The following is a 26252-nucleotide window of genomic DNA, read 5'->3' on the forward strand; positions in this document are numbered from 1 at the left end:
TAACACTGAACAATATGGTGTGCTATTTACATACTATCAGAATTTCATTAGGTTTTATTCTACTTTGGAAGCAGTAAGTGAGAAAACATTGAAGGGAGCCATTATACTCTGGGTTTTCTTTGAATCACTTAAACATCTGGAATATGTTCTTCATGAAAGAACAAACCAAGTCTCATTTTATTATGACTAGTTTCATGCAGGCAAATTTTTCACTTCATTAAATGTTGGCTGATTATAGATAGAAAAGTACTGATATAAAAGTACTGATTTAGATAGAAAAGTACTGATTTACAATCCTGTAAGTCTGATATAAAAGTACTGATTTAGCATGATATATAAGTCTGATATGTCAAGTTTTTCTTCTTTTTATGACATTAAATTGCTTGTCAGGTCTTTGCTTATCGTTATGTAGTTAAAGATTTGTTCAAATATAGATTTAGAATTACAGTCATCAACCACTTTGCAACAAAAGAAAGAGACTGTCTAGTAACAAGGGAACATTACTTTTGAGGGAGCAATTTTGACTTGACAGTGATAGGAAAAATCCCAGACTTCTTCACACTGGGCTAGCAGCTGAGGGGAAGGAAAGAGAATTCAGGTCCTGCAAATCCAGGTCTATAGTACTGGTATTGAGGCTTCTACGTGTGGCTCAGGGAAGTCCTCACAGAACCCAGTTACCCAGGAATCGGGGGTAGGTACAGCCCAGCTGTGTTTTGCAGCATCTGCATTTCTGGATGGGTGTTATCATCCCGATGGGAGTGAGTGGTTGCCACTGGAACCAAGAGAGTCAAGGACCACATTCTGCTTTGCCCAGAAGGTCAGAGGCTTACTGGAGCCTCTAAAATACCTAGGAGAAATGAGCTACTCAAATGTGGTTGGACCAATAACGAAGAAACACAGGATGAGGTGTAGGCAAGGTTTTCATGAAATGCATCAGACTTGGAGACTTCCACTGTTATCAGCAATTCTTGGCTCTTTGCTCTGGTTGGTCCCGGCCTGGTGTAGTGTCCAGGATGTAGGTTTAGCTTTTGTCTCAGATACCTACTGCCTTCAGGAAGTAGAGTCTGAGTGCTTTTAAGAGAATAGGAATGAGAGAAGCAGGAGGTCAGGACAAGAAAGCTAAGTAAGGATGTGGTCTTAGATGGAAAACAGCAAGTATCAACCTGGTGCCGTGGGGAGCTCTGGCGCACAAATTATACCATAAAAGGTCCACCTTGAGACAAAGGTGTTGTCTTTTAGACCACGATGTCTATCAGTTATTGTTGGCTAGCTGCCCTCTGGCAGTCTTTGACGAGAAGGGGTGGTGTAACCTCCCAGGCAAGGGACCTTCCTTTTGAATGAGGAAGGTTTTCTGGAAAAGGGCGCAACTATGAGTGTTTACTAGCCAACGCTCAGAGCTGCTGTGAGACGAGTGCACCACTGGCCTGTTAAAGGAATCTGGCTGGGGCACCAATAGCATCCACTACGTATAATAACTTTACCCAGTTCCCCAACCTCCTTTTACTGCTGGGATTTTGGGTGTCAGGTACTTTTTTTTTTTTTTTGCAATAAACTTACGTGAATTCTTTTTACTAACATTATGAGGCTAGCCCATAGATTCCCAACAAAACTGAGACATGTCACCCTTTCCATAAGATGAAGTTCCTGATTTCTGCCAAATGCTAAGGAATTCTGTGGCACTAAGACACACAGGACAATTTGCAGACTGAACGAGTACCTCCCGCTGCCGTTAGTATTACTTTTACCTCTGGTAGAGACATTCTTGACAATAAATTATGGCATCGAAACATGTACTCCTTTTTTAATAGAGATGTGACTGCACAGCATTCCAGTATCAGTTTTTATTGTGGCAGCCTGAGGGCAAAATATTATGCTGTTTTTTTTTCATTGTCTTCCTTGCGTTCCGTTTTCAGGGCAATTCCTGTACGTGTTCATATTTGGGCATAATCACTTTGGATGAGCAAACTGAATAAGGACATAAATAATGAAACAGACTCAGAACTAATGACCTAGATGTAGCATAATCAGGATGACTTGGGGTAAGTTAAATTATAAAAAAAAAAGCTTTTAGGAATATAATGTGAAGTTTGTAGGCAAGAAAAAATCTGGTGCTTTTATTTCCCAAGCAATTATCAGTAATTATATTTTAACTATGGTTTCCCCTCAGAGTCACCACACTCCCAAATTTGTGGCACTAAAAGAATAGCAATTAACTGCTGCATTTTTTCCCATAAGGAATCCTCGTGTGTTTATGAAAAATGATTTCTAGTTTCTCTTCATACTATTGAAAAAGAGTGTACACCCAAATACAAAAGCATAAATTTTTTTTAACATTTTCTCATTCACATGCATCATAATTCTTCATCTTTCAGGACATGGCTTCACTAGAAAGCCGATAACTCCAATGTTCTTAAAGGCTGAATTATAGATTACCCACACTAACAGTGCCCGTCTTTTTACTTTCTTTCTTATACATGTTTATTTTGCCCTCACAAATATAAATTGGAAATGAGGAAGAGGACAGAACTGACCACAAGGGAAAGATTTTTACTTATAAGAACAAGCTGTACACATCTGAGTTATTTTAATTTCCTTGGAAACTAGCTTCCATAATCCTAACTCTGATCATTAATTATTTCTTTTTTATAGAAAAATGAAGCTAACAAACCAAACAAAAACAGAAACAGTTCAAGCTTTCCACAGCTTTCTAATGACACAAGTAAAACAAATTTAAAAAAAGGTAGTTCATGAGAGTTTTACAGAGGCTAAATGCAAAATATCCACCATAAAAATAAAAGGTCTCTAATGAGTATAAATAAATCATTTAAGCAGACCATGTCTTAGGCTGCTAAGGAAATAGAAGAAATGCCAGTATTTTCTTTCTGAAAAATTTTAATTTGACAAAACATCAAGCAAAATGTCAATTAATGAAATCTACTTACTTATTTAAAAATAAGTAATAAATAATCCATAAACCATTAAAAACATCAGCCAAAGGGATTTTACTATTCGAATTCAGGAGTTGCTTTAGACAAAGTTCTACATTTATCAGATTTTTCAAATTTGCGAACATTTCTGCCAGTCTAAATGTTTATGGTCTGTGCCCACATTTGCCACTACCATCGCCCTGGCGTAGAGAGGCTGTCTTGCTCTCACCTCCTCCAACATGGCTCAAAACATCTGTCTAAGGCAGTGGTTCTCAAACGACAGTGTGAATCATAATTATGTGGAGGGCTTCTTAACACAGAGATTGCTGGGTTCCTCTCCAGTGTTTTTGATTCACTAGGCCCAGGGTGGGCCTGAGAACTTGGCACTTTTCACAGGAGCTTTTAGAAGAACTCACCGAGCTTATTTTTGACTTACACTCTTCGTGCATGTTGTGACCTCAGCCCGAAGTTTTACATTTGCATTCTCTGCCTAGCTGGCTTCTATTCATCTACCTCAGATCTCAGTTTAAGGTGACTGTGAAAGACAGCGCATCCCTGGTCGCCTTATCTAAAGCAAGCTCCCCCTATTTTTTCTCAGTCTTAGAACCCTATTTTCCTTTTTCACATTGATCACAATTGATAAATGCATATTTATTTGCCTATTTATTAATTCATTATCTGTCCCATCACAAGACCCTAACCTTCATTAAAGCAATTCTATATTATTCTTTTCCACCAGGGTATGCCTGTCCCTAGTACATGATAACCCCTCAATGCATTTTATTAAAGAATAAACAGTCAAGATCATTAGGCATTAATACTTCAGATCAGCAGCTATTCTCAAATTGCTTTGTAAGCACAGTTTCCTATAGAAATCTGATGCCGAGTTCCTAAAGAAAAGAAGAGAAACCTGCTTATTTCCTTCAGGTTCCATATCTGAATTCTTTGTATCTATTACTCGATTTATTTTATGTTAAAGTATATGTTAATTTCTGAAGTATCTCTAACGTTCTGAGCAAGAATGCAATGTTCAAGTTTTTGGTACCAACTAGGGGGTTTTCATAAAAGTGAAGCAAGTAGGGGAAAAAGGGAAAGTAATCTGTTTAAAGAAAATATGTTCTCTTGGTGGTGATACACTTGATGTAGCCTTCTGCAAGGCATTTTGTCAAGTCTGAATAAAAGCTTTAAAAATACTTTAAAAATGTCTAGGAAAAGACAAGAAGGCTACACACCAGAGTCTCCATGTGGAGCTGTAGAGTAGCCTGGCCAAGGGGACAAGGCGGCTGAAATCCAACTTGGGCTCCTCTACTGAATTGAGGAGCCTTGGCAGAGGGCTGGAGATCTCGTCTATGAAACAGGTAACTTTTTCTACTTTGTCCAAAGTGGCACTTGCAGAGATTGAGATTATAGATACTGAGGTTGAGAACACAGATAATCTCTCTCTCTCCATCTTTTTTTGTCTCTATTTCTCAGTCCTCTCTCTCTCATTTTGGGGTTTTCCACTAAGAAAAAGTTCATTTACAAATACTTTCCAAGCATTTCCTCTTGTGTATAAAGGGGAGCATAACATGGACACATAAAGGCTGCTGTAAAGATGAATGAGAAGGTAGGGTCTATTTTACCTTCCTTTATTCCACCTGCAACCAGTTAGGCATTCTGTCCCACAACATAGGGAATACAAAATCACACGAATCCTATTCAGTCTAATTCAGGGAGACCTGGCAAAGCAGAGGGTCCTAAATTCATCCATGACAAATCCAAAGACTAAGGCTGACTAAGAATCTTTCTCAGAAAGGGGACCCTCCTACACTGCTGGTGGGAATGTAGTTTGGTGCAGCCATTTTGGAAAATAGTATGGAGATTCCTCAAAAAACTGAAAAAGCAAAAAACAGGCCTATCATATGATCCAGCAATCCCACTTCTGGGTATATGTCCAGATGGAACTCTAATTAAAAAAGATACATGCACCTCAATGTTCACAGCAGCACTATATACAATAGCCAAGACATGGAAACAACCTAAAGATCCACTGACAGATGACTGGATGAAGAAGTTGTGGTATATTTCTACAATGGAATACTACTCAGCCATAAAAAGAATAAAATCATGCCATTTGCAGCAACATGGATGGACCTAGAGATCATCATTCTAAGTGAAGTAAGTCAGAAAGAGAAAGAAAAATACCATATGATATTAAAAGAAAAAAGGAAAAAAAGGACACTATGAACTAATCGACAAAACAGAATCAAACTTGCAGACATAGTAAACAATCTTATGGTTATCAGGGAAGGGGGTGGGAAGGGATACAGTTAGGGGTCTGAGATTTACAAATGTTAGCCACTATATACAAAAATATTTTTTTAAAAGTTTCTTCTGTATAGCACAGGGAACTATGTTCAATATCTTGTAGTAACCTATAATGAAAAAGAATCTGAAAATGAATATTATGTATATGAATTATGTGCATGACTGGGATATTATGCTGTACACCAGAAATTGACACATTATAATTGACTGCACTTCAATAAAAAAAGAAAAAAGATCCTTTCTCGGGTAGCTTAGTCTTTGGAGCCAACTTCTAGCATCACCCCGGGGTAAATCTGTCTTTCCTCACTCCTCCATCATGTAGCTTTGTACAGCCTCCTTGAACTAGACATTGAGATGTAGGTACATGAAATTGATTAAGGAAGAGGAAGTATGATGCGAGGAGGAAAGATATTTGTTCAAACTTTGAACAAAAGCTAAGGGGTAAGAAACCTTAACATGTTTTGAGGTGTAAATAGTATTTAATAAGTTGAAGCATGAGGTACAGGACAGTCATAGTAGACAAATCCTGGGCATTCTCTTGGAGTAAGACTGGTGGGTTTGAATGATCTGGCTTTGCAGTGCAGATGATGATGGTTTTTGAAAAGGGGGATGGCACAGTCTCAGCAACTCTTTTTGTTAAACTTAATTACTACTCACTTGAAAACACTTACTTTATATCCACTAGGTACTATGTATACAGCTACCATGCACTGGGAAAATGGAACCCTCAATGGATTCACAGTCATTAGCAGAGAGACAATTTTAGTGGGTTATTACAAAACAATGAAATCATGTTATAAGAAGTTCTGTCACCAGATTTGAAAAGTGCAAAGAAGGATGCTAAGGCAGATCAAGAGAGTCTCCCTGAGTAGATAACATGACTGAAGTCATCTATAGAGGGGACATCAGAAAAAGGCAAGTTCATCTGGGTGTGGCATGTTCAACTGGAATACTTCAAATAGATCCTGTAAGCTAGTGGCCATTTCAGAAAGGAGAAAGAATTGACAATGAGCATTTGTAGATTCAGACACGAAGCAAAAATGGCTAGAAATAGGATGTTGGCAAATGGGAGCAGATTACACGTAAATTAATTTTTAAAGGAAGAAAGTATTTGCCCTGTGCTTTTGTGGATGTTTATTTATTCACTCATTCCAAAAAGTATTATTGAGCACCTATTATACGCCAGGGAATGTTCCAAGCACTAGGCATATAGCAGCGCACCATACAGACTAAGTTCTTATGATCCTGCAGCTTAATCTAATGAATATAATTTCATTTAAAGGATGACTGCTATGTTAAAAGTTTATAAAGAAACAAATCCAAGCCAAAATGTATCCACAGCTGTAAAATGCAACATTTTTGACCAAGAAAATGGAGGACAAATATGGTATTGTATATAGCAGTTCCCAAAAGATTCTTTTTCTCCATTAAAATCAATTAAGCAACCTCTGCATGTATGAATAATAATTAATAGAGGAATCTAGGGCTGAGTTACCTGTGCAATATACTACACCTTGTTTGCTTTATACTGGGCACGTTTATTTAATTTCAGTTCTTTGGGGAAGGCACTCACTATTGAAACAAAATGGATTTTTGCTGATTTGATTTTCCATTCAATACATTGTTATCAACTTAAAAATACTAAAGCAGAACTGAATCAGAGATGAATATAAATTTTCTAAGAGCTGAGATCAAAATAATTAAATGGAAGAGGGCTAAAAAGGATTGTAAAATGCCCTTCTATATAATTTTTAACTTTTACTTTCAGATTCTTGTGGCTCCTCAATTTAATACATGTTTTTAGTCTTTCCAAAATGCCTTTCTTTCCTACAAATAAAAAAACAAAAGAACAAGATGTTCCACCACTTAAAGTCAAATGAAATGAACATAAAATGGATTTTATTCATTAAAATCTATGCAACAGCACGTTTAGAAATTAGATTGGTAAATTTTTAATAATGGTTCCTCTTCATTCCATCATATTCCTAGGCTGAAAAGAAAGTCTTATGTATTTATCTCCAAGCAATGTTTCCCCTCCAGATTTATTAGTAGTTACTATTTTTATCTCAGTATATGTATGTGTGTATGAAGATTTAGCTTCTTAAGCGGAGTCAAGAGTTTTCTTAGTTTTTTATTTTTTTTTTTTACCATGCTCTGAGAATTTTACTTTCAAGATATTCCTTTGATTTTTCTGATCACATCTTAAGGTAAGATCTAAATTCACATCCTGTTATGTTCTGTTATGACAACTGCTATCATGGTAATGTCCACTTAAGTACATGCAAATGATGAATAAATTGCTACTTATAGAAGTGTGCCTAAGTGTCAACCTGTCTACTTAACGGACTCAAATGTTATTTCCAAAAAAACAAATTCAGTCATTGGCTAAATCTACCCTTTAAAAAAAGTGATTAGTATTCAACTAACAAAGATATAATATTTTAATAGTAAGAGATTTCCTTTTTTCTTTTTCAAACAAGGAGTGTGACTTACTATCCTCAAAAATCTGTGGGAATGATGCTGTATTGATTATCTAAAGAAGAATACTATTTTAGTTGAAAAAAGGGTTTAAAATCTTAAAAAATAATCATTTCACTAAGAATTCCAGATTTTATTTGAAAGTCATAGGGGGTCAGATTTCTTGCACAGGACACTCAACCCCAATCTCCAGGCAATTTTAACACTGAGACAACCTTGTAAATGTCTTCCTTTAACCTTTATAACAAAATGTCAGGGTGGTTCCAAAGGTAATATTTTATTCACCGTATAAGTCAAAGGATCAATAGAACTTATGCTCATTTGTTTAGATTATTTCTTTTAATCTTATGCTTTACTGGATGCACAAATCACCACTATAGTGGATCACCCTTGCGGTGATTCTACTATGGGGTTTGTGTAAGTTGAAAACAATGAACCATTCTTTGGCTTTAGCCTTGCTCTGCTAGAAATACTGAAGGCCAACAGCCAACTGATAAGTAGTGGGGGAAGTAGGTGAAATGTTTCGTGTGGTCTACTTGTCCTTGGGAGAGATAAGGGCCTTCTGCAACTGCCAGGCAATTCAATGGATATTATTTAATGAGACCTAGTAGGATTTAGGTTCATAACAATGTATAGACTCCAAAGTGGGTTAAAAAGGTTTTAAGGGTAGGAAAATAAGTGAACAAAATGAAACTCGGTGGTGGTTTGTCACTAGTTCCCCCAAACAAATCCATGTATTGTTTACTCTTCATTCACTTTTGTTTCTAATTACTATACTTTGGCATCTATTGCTGATAGATTGACTTTATTCTCTTTGCTAACTTGCTTAATGCCATGTCAAGATCATGATGGTAGCATTTGAGAATTTGATAGGGAAAAGTTCCAAATGAGCCTACTGAGTCTATAATAATGTAGAATCCCAAAGAACAAGACTTCTAAAAATAAATGTGTTTTGAAATAGGACCAGCAGGCTCTTCACCAGATGAAGAAAAAAAATCACCATAAAAATCAATTCTTTAAAAGGAAGAAGAAATCTATCTTACTGTTAGATTCTCCAGCCTCATTCTGGTTAAGAGAGTTTGACATTTCAGGGCTGAATACACTGTGGAAACTTAATAAGTATTGAAGTTTACAAACAAAAACATAACAATGATATGTGGACCAATTTTCAAAAACATTGAAAATCAATGTGCCCTTACTCTGCCTAATTCAGTTAACTCAATTATTTAATGTATACTTGATTTGAGTGGGTTTATATATAGCTATTTCAATTTTACATCAAACATTTATCAATTTACTTTTAATGTAAAATTGCCTTTATTTCCACCTCACATCCCCCTAAGATTCCAGAATAAGGGGGAGATGCTGTTTTGACTATTGCTTATTTAATGTTAAAGTATATTTTGAAGTACTTGTTTCTATTATATTTAGTGCACAGTTTTCATTACATATATCACTCACCTTTTACCACAAGCATAAAATTTTTTTATAGGCAATTAATAGAGTGATTTTATACCACCTTGGGTAAGAAAACATCCCCTTTCCCAACGACTGAAGTTAAGATTATCTCCTACTTTCTCCCAGTTTCACCTCACATCAATCTCCATTTCTACACACAAACATATGCCCTCTTCCCCTGAACACAGAGCCTCAGTGGGTTGACAAGATAAATTATAAAATGTAAGAATTCCTGGATAAGCTATCAGCTAATCATATCTAGCAAGCAGGTTTTAACTTTAAAAAGTTGAATAATCTTAACTATTCTGAATGTTCTTGATTTCAGAAACCCTGTAAAGCAATTGCTTATAATCAGTATGTTTGGCAGAAAACTATGAGAATTTTTAAATTTAATTGTTATTGGTAAATGTAATAACATTTAAACACAGTGAACATTATGTGACTGAATGTATTAATTTTAAAGTGTTAATAGTGAGAAGGCAGGTGAAGTTCTAAGTCAGTTGAAGCAACTCAAAAACTGCATGAGTGCCACTAAAATACCAACAGGAAAACTGGAATAAATAACTGAGACTGTCTTTCACAAGAGAGATTCGGGAAGAGTAGGCCATTATTCATTTCAAGGTTTCAGAGTGAAACCCTGCTCCCTACCTATACTATCTATCATTCTCATAAGAGGCCACGTGCTTGAATTCATTTTTAAATTAAATGTTCTGGATGTTGTTAAACATAAAAGCAGTAAGAAATGACGTATTTACTACTTATCACTGAAGAATTACTAAGGATAAACAAAGTATGTATTTATATGTATACACTGTAGCTTTACTATGGAATGAAGGCTTTCAAAGTGTACCTGGACCAGTAGCATCACCATCACCTGGGAACTGGTTAGAAATGCAGACACTTAGCCCTACTCCAGACCTCCTGAATCAGAAATTCTGGGGAAAGTGTTCACCAACCCAGGTTACCACAAGCCCTCTAGGTGATTTTGATGCACACAAAGGTGAGAATCACTGCAGAGAAAATTCTTGACATTCTCAATGACTATGTCTGAATACTTAGAATCTCCAAGTTCATGAATATCTGATCAATTGAGGCATTTACAGATTACATAACTAGAAAGCCGAAGTTGCTTATACAGCCCTTTTCTTTACTAAAAATCACCACTTTCTTAGACCTTTTCATTAACTCTTCTCTTCCATTACCAATTCCAGTAAGTACTTAAGAGGTAGGTTGGGCAGGGGGAGGGTGGATTTTTCATAAACAAAATTTTCATCACTTCTGAAGAATTATTCCATGTGCAAGAACAAAACAGCATTGAGAAAGCTGTTGAGATATGCAGGCTGAGTGGATTACTAGGCTCGCTCACCAGTCGTAGGGGACACTTTTCCTGGTCTGGGCATCCAGCCCACAGCTGCTGTGATTGTTGGCTTCTAATGTCTCACAGCTGGCTCTCTGTTTTTTTTTTTTTTAAGAAAGGTGATCTCTGCTGATGGGAGTCCCCTAGCCCAGGAGGTAACACACACCCTTGGCTTGGGAGGTAACTCACATCCCCAGCGGTGGGTCACAGTCAGTGGTGCGCTGAAGCAGAGCCCAGGAGTCAATTGCTTGTGTCTCTTCCCAATTCACTGAGATCATGTTGGTAGTGAGAATCAGCCATGGTGGGAGTATTTACACCATGACAATTGGAAAACACTACAAATCTGTGTTCACTCTACGTTAGAGCTAGTTGATAAATATTTACTAGCATATTGCTGGCTACAGCCAGTGACCGGCTGGGGTGTAAAAGGACAAATCAGCTGTGTGGTTCATACTCCAGAGCTTTCTCCATTTGGATCAATACACAAAGCTAGATATTGCCTGAGATGGCATGCTTGCTTGGCTCTTTCTTCTCTCTTCTTAGGCTTCCCTAACTCCCACACAGGCTTCTCCTGAAAGCAGACCATCTATAAATCCTGTGCACCCAGAACCCTGTTCTCAGGGTCTGCTTCCAGGGAACCTGACCTGTAGCGCCAGTTAAATCATTATTAAGTGACTGCTGCACAAAAGCCTCAAAGAATACGTGTTCAAAATCACAAAGAGCTACAAACCATGGACCTTTTGGATCACAATGATCAGATGAAACTGCAAACGATAAGCATGAAATGGCGAGGATCAACTCTTTGCGTGTGTGTACGTAAAAGAAAGAAGTTGATGGAAAAAGGTGGAGCTTGCACAGAATGGGCAATTCTTCCTATCAGGCTTCTCAATAATGCTTTCATACCCATAGGTGAATATACTGAGGAGTCATTTGACTTAAGATCTTGGAGAAATACCTCTTTATATTAAAACACAACAAATACATTTTTGAGAAGCCCACAAGATTGAAATGAGATTTTTAAAATACAACAAGAAACATCAAAGAAATTATATGCTCATGGAAAAAGGAGGAAAGCAGGGAGAAGGGGAAGATACTAGGCTTTATGTTCTTTGCCATTAAGACAACTGAATTAGCACAGTTTGAGAAGCACTGCTTGTGGCAAGGGCTGTTGATAGAAAAATCTAGAGTCATTGTAAACTATAACCCAAAATATTATTTTAGTATCAAAACATCGTATTATGAAAAAATTTACTCTTCTTAGGCCCCATTAACATGAGAGAGTTATATTAGTATCATAGGCACATCTGTTCCCATAATTCCCAGAAAACGGGTTAATTAAGAACAGTTATTCAATGCCATTGCTTAACTTAGATAATGTAACGTTGCATAAGGCATTATACTGGTGCCAATGTTGGCTGTGTAATTTTAAAAATTGTAATTGCCAAGCATGACAGAAACACAGTAGGAGCCCACTCCTTGGGCTATTTGCTCTTAATTCATTCCTTGTGCTTATGGTAAGAGAGTAACATAATTGTGAACTTTAAGCTCGGTACAACTTTGGTAGATGTCAAAGGAGAACAAAAAGACATACTGACTGTGAGCTTCCATTTTCTAAGGAAATACAGAAGTTCTGTTAAACAACTGATGCATTTTAAAACTGTTTCTAGTTAATGTGTTACATGCACACATGCACACAGGCTAATAAAAATTCTTGCTCCCTCAGCTTGCTGCTAAATAATAATATTCCCAGGAAAAGTAAGATGCCCTTAATATAACTCCCAGGACAATTTTATTCATGAAATAAATTAAACGTTCACACTCTGTAATGAGGTCAGACTTCTCTGAGTATACGTTTTAACCACATCATAAATGAATGAATGATTGAGTTTTTAGATTCATTAATGCCAGTACTATATAACTTAAGTTTTCGTTTTGAATAGTCTTTTATTACCCAAGACTCTTGAGGAATAGTGTTTATAATTACTACCAGCCCCAAACAAAGCTTGCGGAATAAATCCTCAGTAAACAGGACTGGCATATTAAAGCACTGGTTTTTGATATGGTTGTTTTTAAATAGTAGGAAGGATGATATTCTTGGGAGGAATTTTTATTATCTAATTAAATACTTCTTTAGTAGAATAATGTCAGATGACCTCATTAGCTGAACATTTTGATTAGCTATGTTCTCCTAAATATCCCATGACCAGAAGAAGAGCTGTACCACTGATTTAAGGCAATAAGAATGGTAACCAATTCTAGCTCCTTCTTTTATCACAGTCCATCAAAGGACTACAAAGAAGTCCAAATTAAAATCAGTTCAATAATAAAAAATAACACGTTCCTTTTCCAACTGTTCCAAAGCCTTTTCCTATCTTTAAGCAAAGTTCACTTACTAATTATCTTATTTATGAAAGTAAAAGCAAAAGGATGTTTCTCTTATTAAATAAATGGCTTTACGCTTGGAATGTGGAAGGCATCTCGAAACAGTCAAAAAGAAAGCAGTGTTGAATGTCATCAAGTTATTTCCTCCCACCCACTGTTTTAAATCGTTTGCTTGGTTCCAATGTACACTACACTTACATAAGTTGTTTATGAAGAGCCAAATTAATAGTCTTCGCAATTGTTTTCCTTGGAATTTGGAGAGCTGACAAATGAATTAGTAGAAAATGGCAATTCTACATGAATTAGCTTTTAAGTCTCCCTAAGAGGCTGATGCAGAACTTAATAAGAGACTTATTAGGAGAAGTAGGACAACTTAATTCAGATTGATTATAGACTTCGGTGAAGACAGCTGGGGTTCAAATGAAACTGAAAAAGAACTTATATGCACTTCAAAGTATGCTAAGCAGATGTCTGAAACAATTACTCCGCACTGCCTTTTCAGAAGTTTCAAAGGCAAGATGGGAATAGCATGGTAAACGAAGGTTCTATTTGCCCAAATCGAGGTAGGGGCTTTTAAAACACACACAGCACTATCTAAAATCAGATGCCTTGGGTAAGGAACGTGATTTGACATCGCTGTCCTAAGTCATTTGCTTTCAGCTTTGTAAACAAAGCAGGAAAAGAGAGCAAATATATGGGAACTAAGTAATAAGGTCTCCTGGCAAAACTAACTTACACTTAATTTTATACTGAACAAATAATTTGGTTAGGAACTTTAAGAAGATTAATTTCTACTTTGGTTTCGAAGCTCCAGTAAGGCCAAAAACGACCATTCTATTAACAAAATAAATACTATACTTGTAAAGGATGTAAGTGAGACTTTACTATAATATGCCTTCTTATAAATATATTCCCAGATATTAAAGGCCAAATCATATGCTTTTAAACATCGTAATTGCATGCTTTGAAAATTAGGTAAAACCCTGGGTATTCCATATGACAGGCATTAGTTCCATATTTAACCCAGCTTTACAAAAGTTTAAATCTATTTTGTTTGCATTTTCTTCTCGATCAAAGGCTTACATAATACTCAGAGCATTCATATAAAAACAACAACAAAAACTGCCTCAGGGCAATTCATTTGTAGTCAATAGCAATTAAGGAAATATTAGTAAGCTTTCCTTTTCCAACATCTTATTCATTATGGAGCATCTCATTCCTTTATTCAGAGTGAGGAGAGCTTACATATTTCGAATCTTTCTTAGGGCTGCCCTATTTGTGACGGTTCTGCCTAACCATGCAACACCTCTCTCTATCAGAAAGGATTATCAATTTTCTCTATAAAACTCATATATATAAGAAATGATTTAAGGATGACTCATATAAATGACAAACAGAACAAAATTAATAAAATAATAATAAAACATTAGAACCAGGGTGTAGATGAGAAAAGCAGAAAGGGAAGACAGAGCCGTGTGAACATGGCAGAAAGTTTCCTGCTTGCCAAAGTGAAGATGAAATTCTAATACATTATCTCACATTTCATACTCCCTGTAAGGAGGAAGCATACTTGGTTCTCTCAGTGTCTAATTCTGAGATAGCATTTCTTTGACAAATTTCTCAGATAAACCAAGCCACAGGGACTCAGGCTAGTAGCCTGAAGAGAAGCATTTGCCAGTTTTCTTCTTAAATTTTTAAATGTAAATGTTGAACATTAAATAAGTCAGGACGGCATGGTGGCTTCATCATAGTTCCTGTTCTACCATGCACATCATTACATTATTCTCTATTATAATTCCAAAAAGCTCTAATTAACAAATCTCATTGTAAGAACTTTAAGGAAAAACTCACAGAATCCCTGTCCATGACTTTATTGTAAGAAATATAAGTTAAAAGTCTGATGGAAAACAACACATAAAATGCATAACTACATAGGTGTGACAAATTCGCACATTCCAAGATGGCAGCCTGGGAGAGTTCACCTATGGTGTGCGAAAAAGTGTGTTTCAAATCAGCTGGCAAACTAAGGGCGGTGAAATGTTCCTGGCTCTAGAATGACACAGCAATCTGTGTCGAGAAACCATGGTAGATGAGAACAAAAAGAAAACTCAGAAAAATAACAACTCACACAAACTTTTTCATATAGGAACTGTTCTCAAGAACAGAAATGTCATACGTAGACTTTAGGTTCAAAAGTCATTCTATTTTATTAAAATTTGCATATATTCTACTTATAAGATCTATGTAGAGCACCTAGTGATTCAAGGAGTTATTCTCATTCCCCATTACTACAAGGAAAGTAAGAATATTTGTATAGTTACATAAGCATTGGTGTTATTTCCAGTTAAGTGAGAAATCATGATTCTATCCTTAAAATATTTGATAAGCAGTATAAATCATGAATTTTAAAAACAAAGAGGCATTTGAAATTTAAATTTTACTCTAGTGGTTATTTCTATGGGAGCTATATTTGGAAGGCTGAGATTCTCTTAGCTAAATAGTCAATATTAACATTTTGTTACTTTCTCTTGATTTATTATGTGTATGCTATCCTGAAGATGATTACGGGTAATAAGGCCATTTCCATAGTGTTCCAGGACTTAGTTTTTGCTCTTTTATCCATTCTCCAAATTCAAGTCACATTTGCTAGTGAAATGATATAATGTTAAATCTTACAGAAACACACATTCCATCATCACTTGAATAACAACTTCTTCAACAAATGAGGCCCAAATGGAGGCGGGCATGATGATAGAGTCACTAGGGTGATGAAAAGGAACTGAGATGGGTATATAAAATGTTCTTCTTGGGACACGTCTCGCTATCGGTTTGGAGTTCCCGACAGTGTGGAGCTGCTGAGCGCTTAAATCGTTGACTAGAAAAATGGGACAGTGGGTTTAAGCACTCCGCTCTCTCTTTTTAAAGTAAGTTTCAGTTAATAAAATTCACTTCTCCTAAACCCCCACTACCAATGTTTCAGAGTTTCAAATCTGGTGTTGTTGAGATGCAACAGGAAAAAAACTGGGTTTTTATTTCTGCTACAAAACGAAGAGGAACTACTGAAGGGAAAGAGATATTTATGAATTCATGTAATCCATAGTTTTAAAATATGCATAAAATGTTCATACAATACTAAGTTAGAAACCAAAATAATCACATCGATTATGACCAGTACATACATATTCTGATAGGTACTATAACTTATGTGTATTTTTGGCTTAAAAAAGACAGCACTGATATATATATAAACTCTTCTTGAAGAAGCATTTAATGTATATATGTTATAACTGGCATCAGAATGAGGAGCCTTATCAATTAGGGTACGGGAACTGTAGTCGGTCTTAGGATGAAGAACAGCTGAGACGGAAACTGGAAAGAAAACTGCAAATAGTGTTGGGTTGGAGCCCATTGATATTTGAGCTGTTCTACTTTTAGTTAGTTTTCGTGATTGAATCGTGCTGCAAACATTCTCCATCCATGCTCAGCATCCTGTAAACGCTCCGGTGTGACAGATACGGCTAAAAATGAATCCCTTGTGTCTGCTCTGAAGTTTATACATTCACCCACTTAACTGATTTATTAACTTAGTTCCTTTGGGACATTCTTTCTCTTAAGTTTATTTGCTATTTGGGGGAGGAGTTTCAAAAATTTACTTCCTATATTTTTGGATAGAAATAGTATTTTTAATGCTGAGCAAATACAAGGTAATACATTGCAAAATATTACTTTAATCCTTTTCCTGTGTGCAGAAATGTTAACCATAGCTTTAAATGTTAGGTGCAGAGTCATCGAACGTTGGAGTGGAAGAGATTTGAGAAATTAGGGAGTCACATTTTAATCCCCTTTTAAATCTTCACCTACTGTTTAATGAAGAGCTTTTCAATTCAACAGTAGACTATATAAGCTTCAGGAGGAAAAACAGCAAGTCTGTTTCCTTTATAACTACCTATATAGCATATTCATAGTAGCTCAAAAACAACTGTTGAATGAAGGAATAAAGAAGCTGAATTAGATTCCTTATACATTGCCGGCACTGTACTAGGAACTGCAAATTCAAAGATGTACAGCATGACCCTTGCTCGTAGGAACCTCACTTTCTATGGGAGAAAAAAAGGACGTGCGTGACTTACTACAACATACGTGAAATGTAAGTGTGACAATTTAAGCATGTGTGGTGATCTGTGAAAGCACTGAATTGAGAGCCATTTCTTTTGCTTGGTGGAAGTTGGAGGTGGAAGACACTCAGGGAAAACTACAAGGACAGGGGTCATTTGAGTTGGGACTTGAGGGCTAAGTAGAAGTTCACCAGGCAGATACGGTGGCATGAGCCAGGCAGAGAGAAAAGCATTTGCAAAGGCAGAGTTATGGAAGAAGACAGCATATTTGGGTAAGGAGGGGGTGTGGTCAGAGTGTGTTGAATGGCTGGGATGGGAACAACAGTCAGAAATGCCAGCCATGGCTAGGAGGAAAATGGGCCACCTGCTCTCTTCATTCATTGGACTTCATTGTCAGGCAGACTGTTTCCTGCAAAGAGTTTGGATTCGAGTTGGAAGAGAATGGGTAATGCAAAAACATCAGTAAAGAAACTGTTCATTCATTCATTCACCAAGTATTTCAAATGCAGTGTTTGTGACATGCCAGGTTCACTGACTGGGGAATGGGATTTAAGGATGTATGATACAATCATCTGAGGAACAGATGCTGGAGCCTGGAACACGACACTGGTTAAAAAGAGGAGACAAAATATAAAGGAGATATTCTGAGGTAAAATGATCAATCAAGTACAGTCAGTGAAAATGTAGAAGAATTTAAGGACAGACTTCAAGTTTCTAGCCTGATCCACTTGTTGGATTATGATCCATTAACTGAAATAGGAAACAGAAGAAAGGGCAGGTAAGGGGACCGAGAGGAGAACGAATGAATTTGCTTTCAGAATGGTTGCATTTCGATTCTAATGGCATATACGTTACGAGATCAGAAAAGAGATCTAGACTTGAAATTGAGATTTGTCACCATCCTGCCATTTCAAACTGGGAGCATTCAGACAATAAAAAGAAAACTGAGGAAGGTTAGAAACTCGGGCATGCTAACATTTGAGAGTTTCAGAATTGAGGAAAATAAAGGAAGAAGAGTGTGGATGAGACAGTGCCATGAAAGCCAAGGGGGAAGAGCCCTTCCAGAATGAGGGTGCCAGCTAACAAGCCAGGTGCAGGTGAGCATGTCACTTCATCTGGATTGGACTCTCGGAGGACTTTTGTTGGTTGTCACACCAGATAAGTAGACAAAATAGGTTTCAAGTTGCTGGTTTCCAAAATGATACTCCTAGATATATTTACAAAGAAAGAAGATATTTATCATCGTTGTGCCAAAAGGGAATTTAACTTTGGTCTCATGGACAGTATTCTAAATAAATAAGTGTTCCCTAATATCTGCAGCAGACTAATACAGCTCAGAATTGTATTACATACATAGCCTTCTAAGGGAAGGGAAGCCTTAATGGCCTCGGTTCACAGTACCATGACTCACCCAAGTCAAGCAGTTTAATTGGCAAGAAGGCCAAACCTAGACTCCTGGCTCTTCATTAAATGTTCTTTCTCCTTACTCTGATACTAAGAACCACAAAGAATGCACGTGCGTGCACACACACAGAGACACACACAAATCTGACTACTTTAGTACAAACACTTAACTTCCTAACAGCAAAGTCAAAATGGTATTTTTTTCCCCTGTAACTTTTCAAGATTCCATTTTATATTAATGAAAACAGATCGATGATTAGATCACCATCTTAGAGAAAACAGTGTGCAAGAAGACTTTGCATTTGTGAAAGATGGACTGATTTCTAATGCTTAAGGGCCCTATTTTTAACTCTGTGAGAAGAAAATAACTGCACATAAATTCACATTAGAACGTCTTTCATGTCTCTCAAAGGCCCCTGAAGCAAAGCAGTAGACGGTACCTTGACTTTTTCGAGGTGATCTTGGAGAGAGTCAATGAGGAGATCACCCACAGGCTGCCACGATCCCTTGATCACCTCAGCTTGGCGTAGTTTGAGGTCCAGCTCATCCGTCGCCTCCTGAAGTTCCTGGAGTCTTTCTAGGGCCTCGTCTATTTTTCTCTGCCAGTCAGCAGAGTGCAGGTTCAATTTTTCCCACTCAGTGTGGACCTCCTCAGCCTGCTTTCGTAGGAGCCGTGTGACATTCTGGGCCTTCTCCTCAGGAGGCAGCTCTAAATTGGTAATATGACAAGGTTTTAGGCCACATTCATTTTTGTGTTAAAAAAAAAACATTGTTGAAAAGGTCATACTGGAAAAAAGAAAGAGAGTATAGTTTAACCAGAGGCCAATCTACTGATTAATGGCTCTTTTATACTTCGGCATAAATTCTGATACAGTTTAGCACATCTGACGTCTGTCCTCCTGAGAGAATCTGTTCTACCTTATATCAATCAGATAATCCAAGATTCATTCAAGCTATTGAGTAGAAAAATGTTAGGATACACATCACAAGCTCTAATGTACTTCAGTAAGGCTCTTAAATTGAAAATTAGCTTGTAGTCCTTGTGAAAATAAACTTCCTTCTCACAGATAATCTCTTTTGTTTATTATTTTCTAAATGTTTCAATAACTGATTGCTAATCTCTTTTAATGTTTATTTATGAATGTGCAAACAGATTTATGCATGGTGGTTTATGATTACTTTGTCTCTTTCAACATCAAGGTTTAATTTGAATCGATTGTATTTAACTTGGAAAATATGAGAGTTACCCAGAGCCTGTCAGCAAGAATGGATGGGTTGCCCTGTCACCACTGATCCTTCTATCAATATGTGATTACAGTTCCACATTCAATTACCTCTGGGCTCCTGGTAGAGTTTCTCCAGTCCTTCCAAAGGCTGCTCTGTCAGAAATATTCTTACAGTCTCAAGAGTACTCATGATTACAGGTTCTTTCGTTTTCAATTCCCTCTTGAAGGCCTGTGAAATGAGATGAAAAGAAATGCTTATTTGGCTTGTGACATTCTTCTCAGAATTAATCCTGAGTGCTCAGAACTTGGCTATGAAATTCCCAGGTCAGTTTCTATCTCCTTTATTTATAAACTGATAGTTAGAAAATGATAAAGAAGGCTCGACGGATCTTCCTGTTAATCAGGAAACTAGGAACTATGTTTGTAAAACTATTCTGGAGAGGATAGGGGAATTTTCAAGATATGTTAACGCCCTTTAATTAAGATAAGAGTGATTTACTTATATAATTTGACTGCCAAACTTGAAATCAGAAGCTAAAGTTGTAAGATATGTATTGCAAAACCCTAGCAGGGCTAATGAAGACTCACACATACCCAAAATAATGGATACCCAGAGCATAATGGGAGACCTAAAGAGTTATTTGGGAAAGGTTAGGTTGTATTGAAGTATACAACCAATCCAATTCATACTCTCCAGGTAATTCTGTCAAAATGTCTGATAATGAATATAATGATGTACAAATTGTAAGCTAAGTAAAAACTCAATACTTTAAAAAAAAAACACCCATTACATTATCCATTGTGACTTTTTTGAGAATGGTAGAAATGTTTTGAAGTATACTGGCGGTTGGAATTGTGGGAACAAGTTTCTATAAAAAGAGAGGGCCTAAAATAGGTATCTTGAGGTCATCTCTGTTATCAATTTGAATCTCTAATCTTCTTTGATACAAGGATTAAAAGAAAAGCAAAATGCATAGTTTCTGCCTTCAAGAAGTTTCTGAATCAAAATAAGGGAGTAAACTAACATACTAGAAACAATGAAAAGAATACAATTCATATATAATCAAGTGCTAAGGGTTGTGAGACCTCCTGTGAGGCTGGGATAAATTAACAGATAATCTGAAACCTCCGAAGATCCGTAACTGACCCAGATTCTGCAATCTCAGAAGTGAAGATGTGAATTAAAGTATTGAGTATCACATAAATGCTAAAAGGTTACTGTAAAATCAACAGTGATAACATCTGCCCCGATCTACGGCTTAATTATTCATATTTTTTCAATTCTACCCTATTGTTTTAGTAATGTTGCCTATTGAATTTAAGCCCTGTTCTGTTACTGGGAGAAAAGTTAGCAGTATATCCTTTAAACTTCAGATATACCATGTTATAAGAGTGCTCCAGAAATGTATTACATGGCATATTTATAAATAAAATCCTAATGGTGTTCACCAATCAAAGGAATCCTTCGTCTGATACTTTGCAAAATGATTCATCTTCCAAAGCTATTTACAATTCAGTAGGGAGGCAAGGTGACTGAGCTGAAATAATGAAATTCTTATTGGAATATTACGACTCAGCTTGTGGATATGGAAGCAATTTCTACATAGTGGGATATTCTTGCACCCTTGAAATCATACAGAGTAGGAGGGTTATTTACTCTGTTTACATGTAAGGCTGATTCTCCCTCTAATATTTCGTTTGAAATCTCTGTGTGTGTGGTGTGTGGGTGGGTGTTTGCATGTGCTCACGTGCATGCATGTGCATATAAATATATATATAGTTCTTGTATTCCTGTATTTTTCTCAGGTATCTAATTTTTCTAACTTCAAGAAAATTATTGTTTTTGTCTAGTCTCTCTATTTGGGCTTGATAGGAGGAAGCTGATGCTGACATAACAATTATAAAAATAATAATGGCTTCCCTTTTTTTTTAACTACCATGTGTCAATGGTTATACTAGAGACTAGAAATACAAAGTTGAACGCAAAACAGCCCTTCCCATGTAGGAACTTACGTTATACAGTGGAAGAGTTGAACACAAAAAATTTCAACACAATGTGGAAAGTGCGATAGACTTGCACAATATAGGAAAGGAAATTGGGAAAGGCTTCCTGGAGAGATAGTGTTCATAGGAGAATTCTAAAGCATGAACATGGCACTATTTACAATAGCCAAAACATGGGAACAGCCTAAATGTCCATCAACAGGTGACTGGATAAAGAAGATGTGGTATATTTATACAATGGAATACTACTCAGCCATAAAAACCAACAACATAATGCCATTTGCGGCAACATGGATGTTCCTGGAGAATGTCATTCTAAGTGAAGTAAGCCAGAAAGAGAAAGAAAAAATACCATATGAGATCGCTCATATGTGGAATCTAAGAAACAAAAATAAAAACAAACAAAAACAAAGCATAAATACAGGACAGAAATAGACTCATAGACAGAGAATACAGACTTGTGGTTGCCAGGGGGGTGGAGGGTGGGAAGGGATAGACTGGGATTTCAAAACTGTAGAATAGATAAACAAGATTACAGTGTATAGCACAGGGAAATATACACAAAATGTTATGATAACTCACAGAGAAAAAAATGTGACAATGAGTGTGTGTATGTCCATGAATGACTGAAGAATTGTGCTGAACACTGGAATTTGACACAACATTGTAAAATGATTATAAATCAATAAAAAATGTTAAAAAAATAAATAAAGCATGAACATGAGTTAGCCAGGGAAGAGCAAGTCAGAGGAAGAAGAAAGAAGTAAGACGAAAATGCAGATGCCAAGACATAGGGCATAATACAGTGTGGCATTTGCAGTTATCTCAAGTCAACCAGTGTTTCTAGAACATAAAGCACAAGAAGAAATGTCCAGAGATGAAGCAGGGCACTGTTATTATCACAAACTAGATTAGACTTTTAAGTCAGGATCTGAAGCTCAACCTATGATCATATGTGCCCGGCTAAGAAGCCTAGGTGCTGTCCTGTAGGTAATCAGAAGCCTTTGAAGGGATTTAAGCAGGGGAGTGGCATGGGCATGTGTATGCTTCAGATAGATTTCTCTGACATTAGTATAGAGTAAGTATTTGGGAAGGACAGAAATGGAATCAGAAAACAGGAGGCAATTTGGAGAATTCACTGAAAGATCATGAGGATCTAATCCAGGGCAATGGTACAAAAAAAAAAAAGAGAGCAGGGAAATGTTTAGAGAGTAGAGATGTGAGAATTTGGTGAGTGAACAGATGCTGGAGAAGAGGGAGGAAAGAGCATGGATGACTCCTAGTTTCTAGGTTGAGGAGAGGAGTGAATGCTGGGGGCAGTTAAACTCAATGTGAGGAAATAAACTCTCCAGGATTTCTCAGTACATCTATAAAAGCTCCTGAACACCTTCTCATACCATGTGAATTAGATCTGTAGTCATGTGGCTAGTTAATTTCTCTGATCCAGGAGGGCTAAATGGTTACAGCCCTAGAGGAGTTTGGTTGTAGAGCAGTTTCCGAGGTTAAGCCCCAAGCTGTCAGAAAGGCTGGAGCTGCTATCTCTGTAGGTATTTACATTTCAAAAATATAAAGCCCAGATCTTGGAGACACTTCTAGGTTGTAAAACCTGAGATGCATGGGGCTAGTTCTCCTAGACAATTTGGAGTTAGGACTCAGGCCCATTAGAGTTTCCAAGGAGACCCTTTCAGGGAGAGAAGGGAACAACTGCCACCTTCTCCTTTATAAGCAGAGAAAAATCATTTTCCCCCTGGTTTCTTGCCTATGGAGTACCCAGCTACTCATAGGGGAAAATCTGTCATCATCTCTCACCATGTCTTCATAGGGATAAGCCGTGAGCAAAGGGGGGAAGGTAGTAATGATATTTACTGTAAAGTAACTAAAAGAAATCTGATTGTGGTCCAAAACACCTCACATGCACATTCAGGCTAAAATGAATAAAGATGAATATTAAAAACCCAACACTGGTATGAGGGGGGATCTGTACAGGGAACAGAGTAAGGAGGTATGATACATTCAGCTTGGAGAAGTAACATTTATTCCAGAAAGAAATAAATATCAAGCCCAATGTTTAGGGAGAAGAAAGGAGATTTAGGAGTCATTCTCTCCCTAAGCTAACACCCACTCAGTGCCTACAATCACGCGTACAGGCAAGGATTACAATGACTTAAGTAGATGAGATTACTCAGTGGAGTGAGCTGAATAGAAAATTCTGGAAAACATAAATATGTAATGAGCAGACAGAGGAATCGGATCCTATGAAAGGCTGAAAAGGATTGGATAAGTGGAAAGATTCGGGGAAATAAGGAGTGTAAAACTATCAAAGAGAGAGTGAGAGTTTGGGAGTAATATAGTGACCAAGAGTGTCCAATCATGACACACAGAAGTAAAGCAAGATCAGCACTGAGAAGTATTCCTCAGACTTGGTGGGAAGACTTTCAGCCTTGGAAGTAGGTTTAGTTGAGGAGTGAATGGTATAAGAAAGAGTAGGCATTTCAAATGACAACTATTTGTGCAGTATCTTTCCTTCTGAGAGGGAAAAGAGGAAGATGGGACAGAGAGAATCCCAAGGTAAAGAGAGACATATTCTTTTTAGGATAAGAATGGTTTGAACACAGACTGGAAGATGGAAGCTAGCAGTAGGGTAACCAAACACCCTGGTTTCCCAGCTACTAAGGAGTATTTTATGACACAGAACATTCAATGCTGAAACCAGGAGAGCATCAGGTAAACAAGGAGAGCTGATTACTATAACGGAGAGGAATACATTAAAGACCTCAGGGGAAAGTGGAGAAAATTGTTGGAACAAGGTCTGCAAAATAAGGAAATGGATCTTAAAGGTCCCATCAAACTGAAAAAGTCCAAGACACTGATGATACAATTCCATTGTTAAAACCGAACAGCAAACAATTCAAGGCTAATGACCACCCATCCATTGTGAGAGACCACTTCTTTGCCCCTTGAGCTGTTGCCAAGGGCTTAGCTTCATCACAGCTGCACAGTTTATTTCTTAAATATGAGTCACTGTGATTAAAACGAGTCTACAGGAAAGACAAAGGAAGTTCTGTTGTTCCAAAGACACAAGCACCATTATTTTCACATCATTGCCGGAAATTAAGAAAAGAAAGTAGGTGGAAGAGAGGGTTAAATGACTGCATCTTCAAAATTCAGGAAGATTTAGACTAACTGCAAAAAAGGAATTAAAGCCCACAGAAAAAAAGGGAGGAAATAACCATATATAGGAATGTCATTTTAAACATGGTTAGATGAAAGGTTCTCTGGCATTTATTCAAGTAACAAATTTTGAGCACCTACTACGACCAGACACTGTTCTAGGCAATGGGCATCACTGGTCCTTGTAGCATGGAGTTTAAAAGAGAGAGGCTCATGGAGTAAAAATAATAACAGCAATGACAACAACAGCAGCAAAAACCCCATGAAGATTCTGCATTAAAATAATGGAAAATCGATTTTTCAATATCTAATCAACTTACCATAGGCTGCATGTTACAACAGTTCACTGCTTTTTAAAAGGAAGGAAAATGGAGCCATTTTTAAATGACTTTTAAATGACAAGGACATTCAATGCCAAGAGCCTTAACTCTTTGATAAGTGTCTTGTCTCTCAAAGGAAGTCTACTTGAATGACATTTGGGAAAATCTGTACTCACATACAACACTAATTTTGTATCAAAGACTATAATTAATATTTTAAATTAGATAAGTTGGTTCATTCATGTGCTGATATGAAAAGTTATCAGATATAAAGCCCTTCTCCCACACACATACAGAATACATTTTTGCACTATTTAGATGTCAGTATTCAAATGTTAAGATATTTCCTTCCTGAATTTTTTGAACAGATAAAATTATTTTCTTTAAAACCCATCCTTTCCCCCTTACTTTTTTCTTCCTCTTTCTAAGATAGCCAGGCCCAAGGGTCTGAAACAGTGATGTGGAAGAATTAGAAGCAATTACTGAAGACTTAGAGTACCTCTTTAAAAGAAAAATAATATTCTGTCTTATAAATGAGCAAAAATTAGGCACACTAAATTGATATTTTTCCTTCAGCTTTTCAAGGTTCACAAAATAAACTTACATGAATCATATACTGCAAAATTACACGAGCAGTAAATCCCAAGGTAAATCCCTTTATTGTGAAGGTTAAATTACCTGATGGATAGTATTTATACATCACAGATAGTAACCAACTGGGTGACTTGACTGTTGGCTGATTAATTTATTCATTCACAAATAATTATTTTGAATCTATTATGTATACGGTAGGGAAGATGTAGGGACCTGATCTTGGTCCTTAAGGAGTCAATAGTTTGGTTGAGTAGGTATGTTTGTAGAAAAGTGTACTCTTACAAAATTAATGTTTTAGCAATGCAAACTGAAGTACAGATAAGTTAGGATTTACCCAAGGCCATCAGTTCTTTAGCCACTGAGAATCCAAATCCTGAAATTTTTAAGCCAGGCTGAAAATGAGTAACAGCAAAAATATAAAAGTTTCCTGAATTACAAGAAATTTGGCAGCCACATAGGAGAAAATCCTAATGATGATGAAGCAAATCAGAAACTTTGAAAACCGGAAA

At 36.8% G+C, this 26252-nt stretch overlaps 1 protein-coding gene across 3 annotated transcripts in view; it reads right to left on the bottom strand.

The window, feature by feature from the left end:
- Nucleotides 1-26252, bottom strand: part of DMD (dystrophin) — a 1854428-nt gene that overhangs the window by 293459 nt on the left and 1534717 nt on the right. For all 3 annotated transcript variants that reach the window (XM_031673322.2, XM_072956638.1, XM_072956633.1), the window contains 2 exons: nt 19763-19883; nt 18869-19137 (listed from right to left, as the gene is read on the bottom strand). In XM_031673322.2, coding sequence (XP_031529182.2) covers nt 18869-19137; nt 19763-19883 — 390 coding nt within the window. The remainder of the gene's footprint in view (nt 1-18868; nt 19138-19762; nt 19884-26252) is intronic.

This window comes from Vicugna pacos, chromosome X (genome assembly GCF_048564905.1).
Source record: "Vicugna pacos chromosome X, VicPac4, whole genome shotgun sequence".
Classification (NCBI taxonomy): domain Eukaryota; kingdom Metazoa; phylum Chordata; class Mammalia; order Artiodactyla; family Camelidae; genus Vicugna; species Vicugna pacos.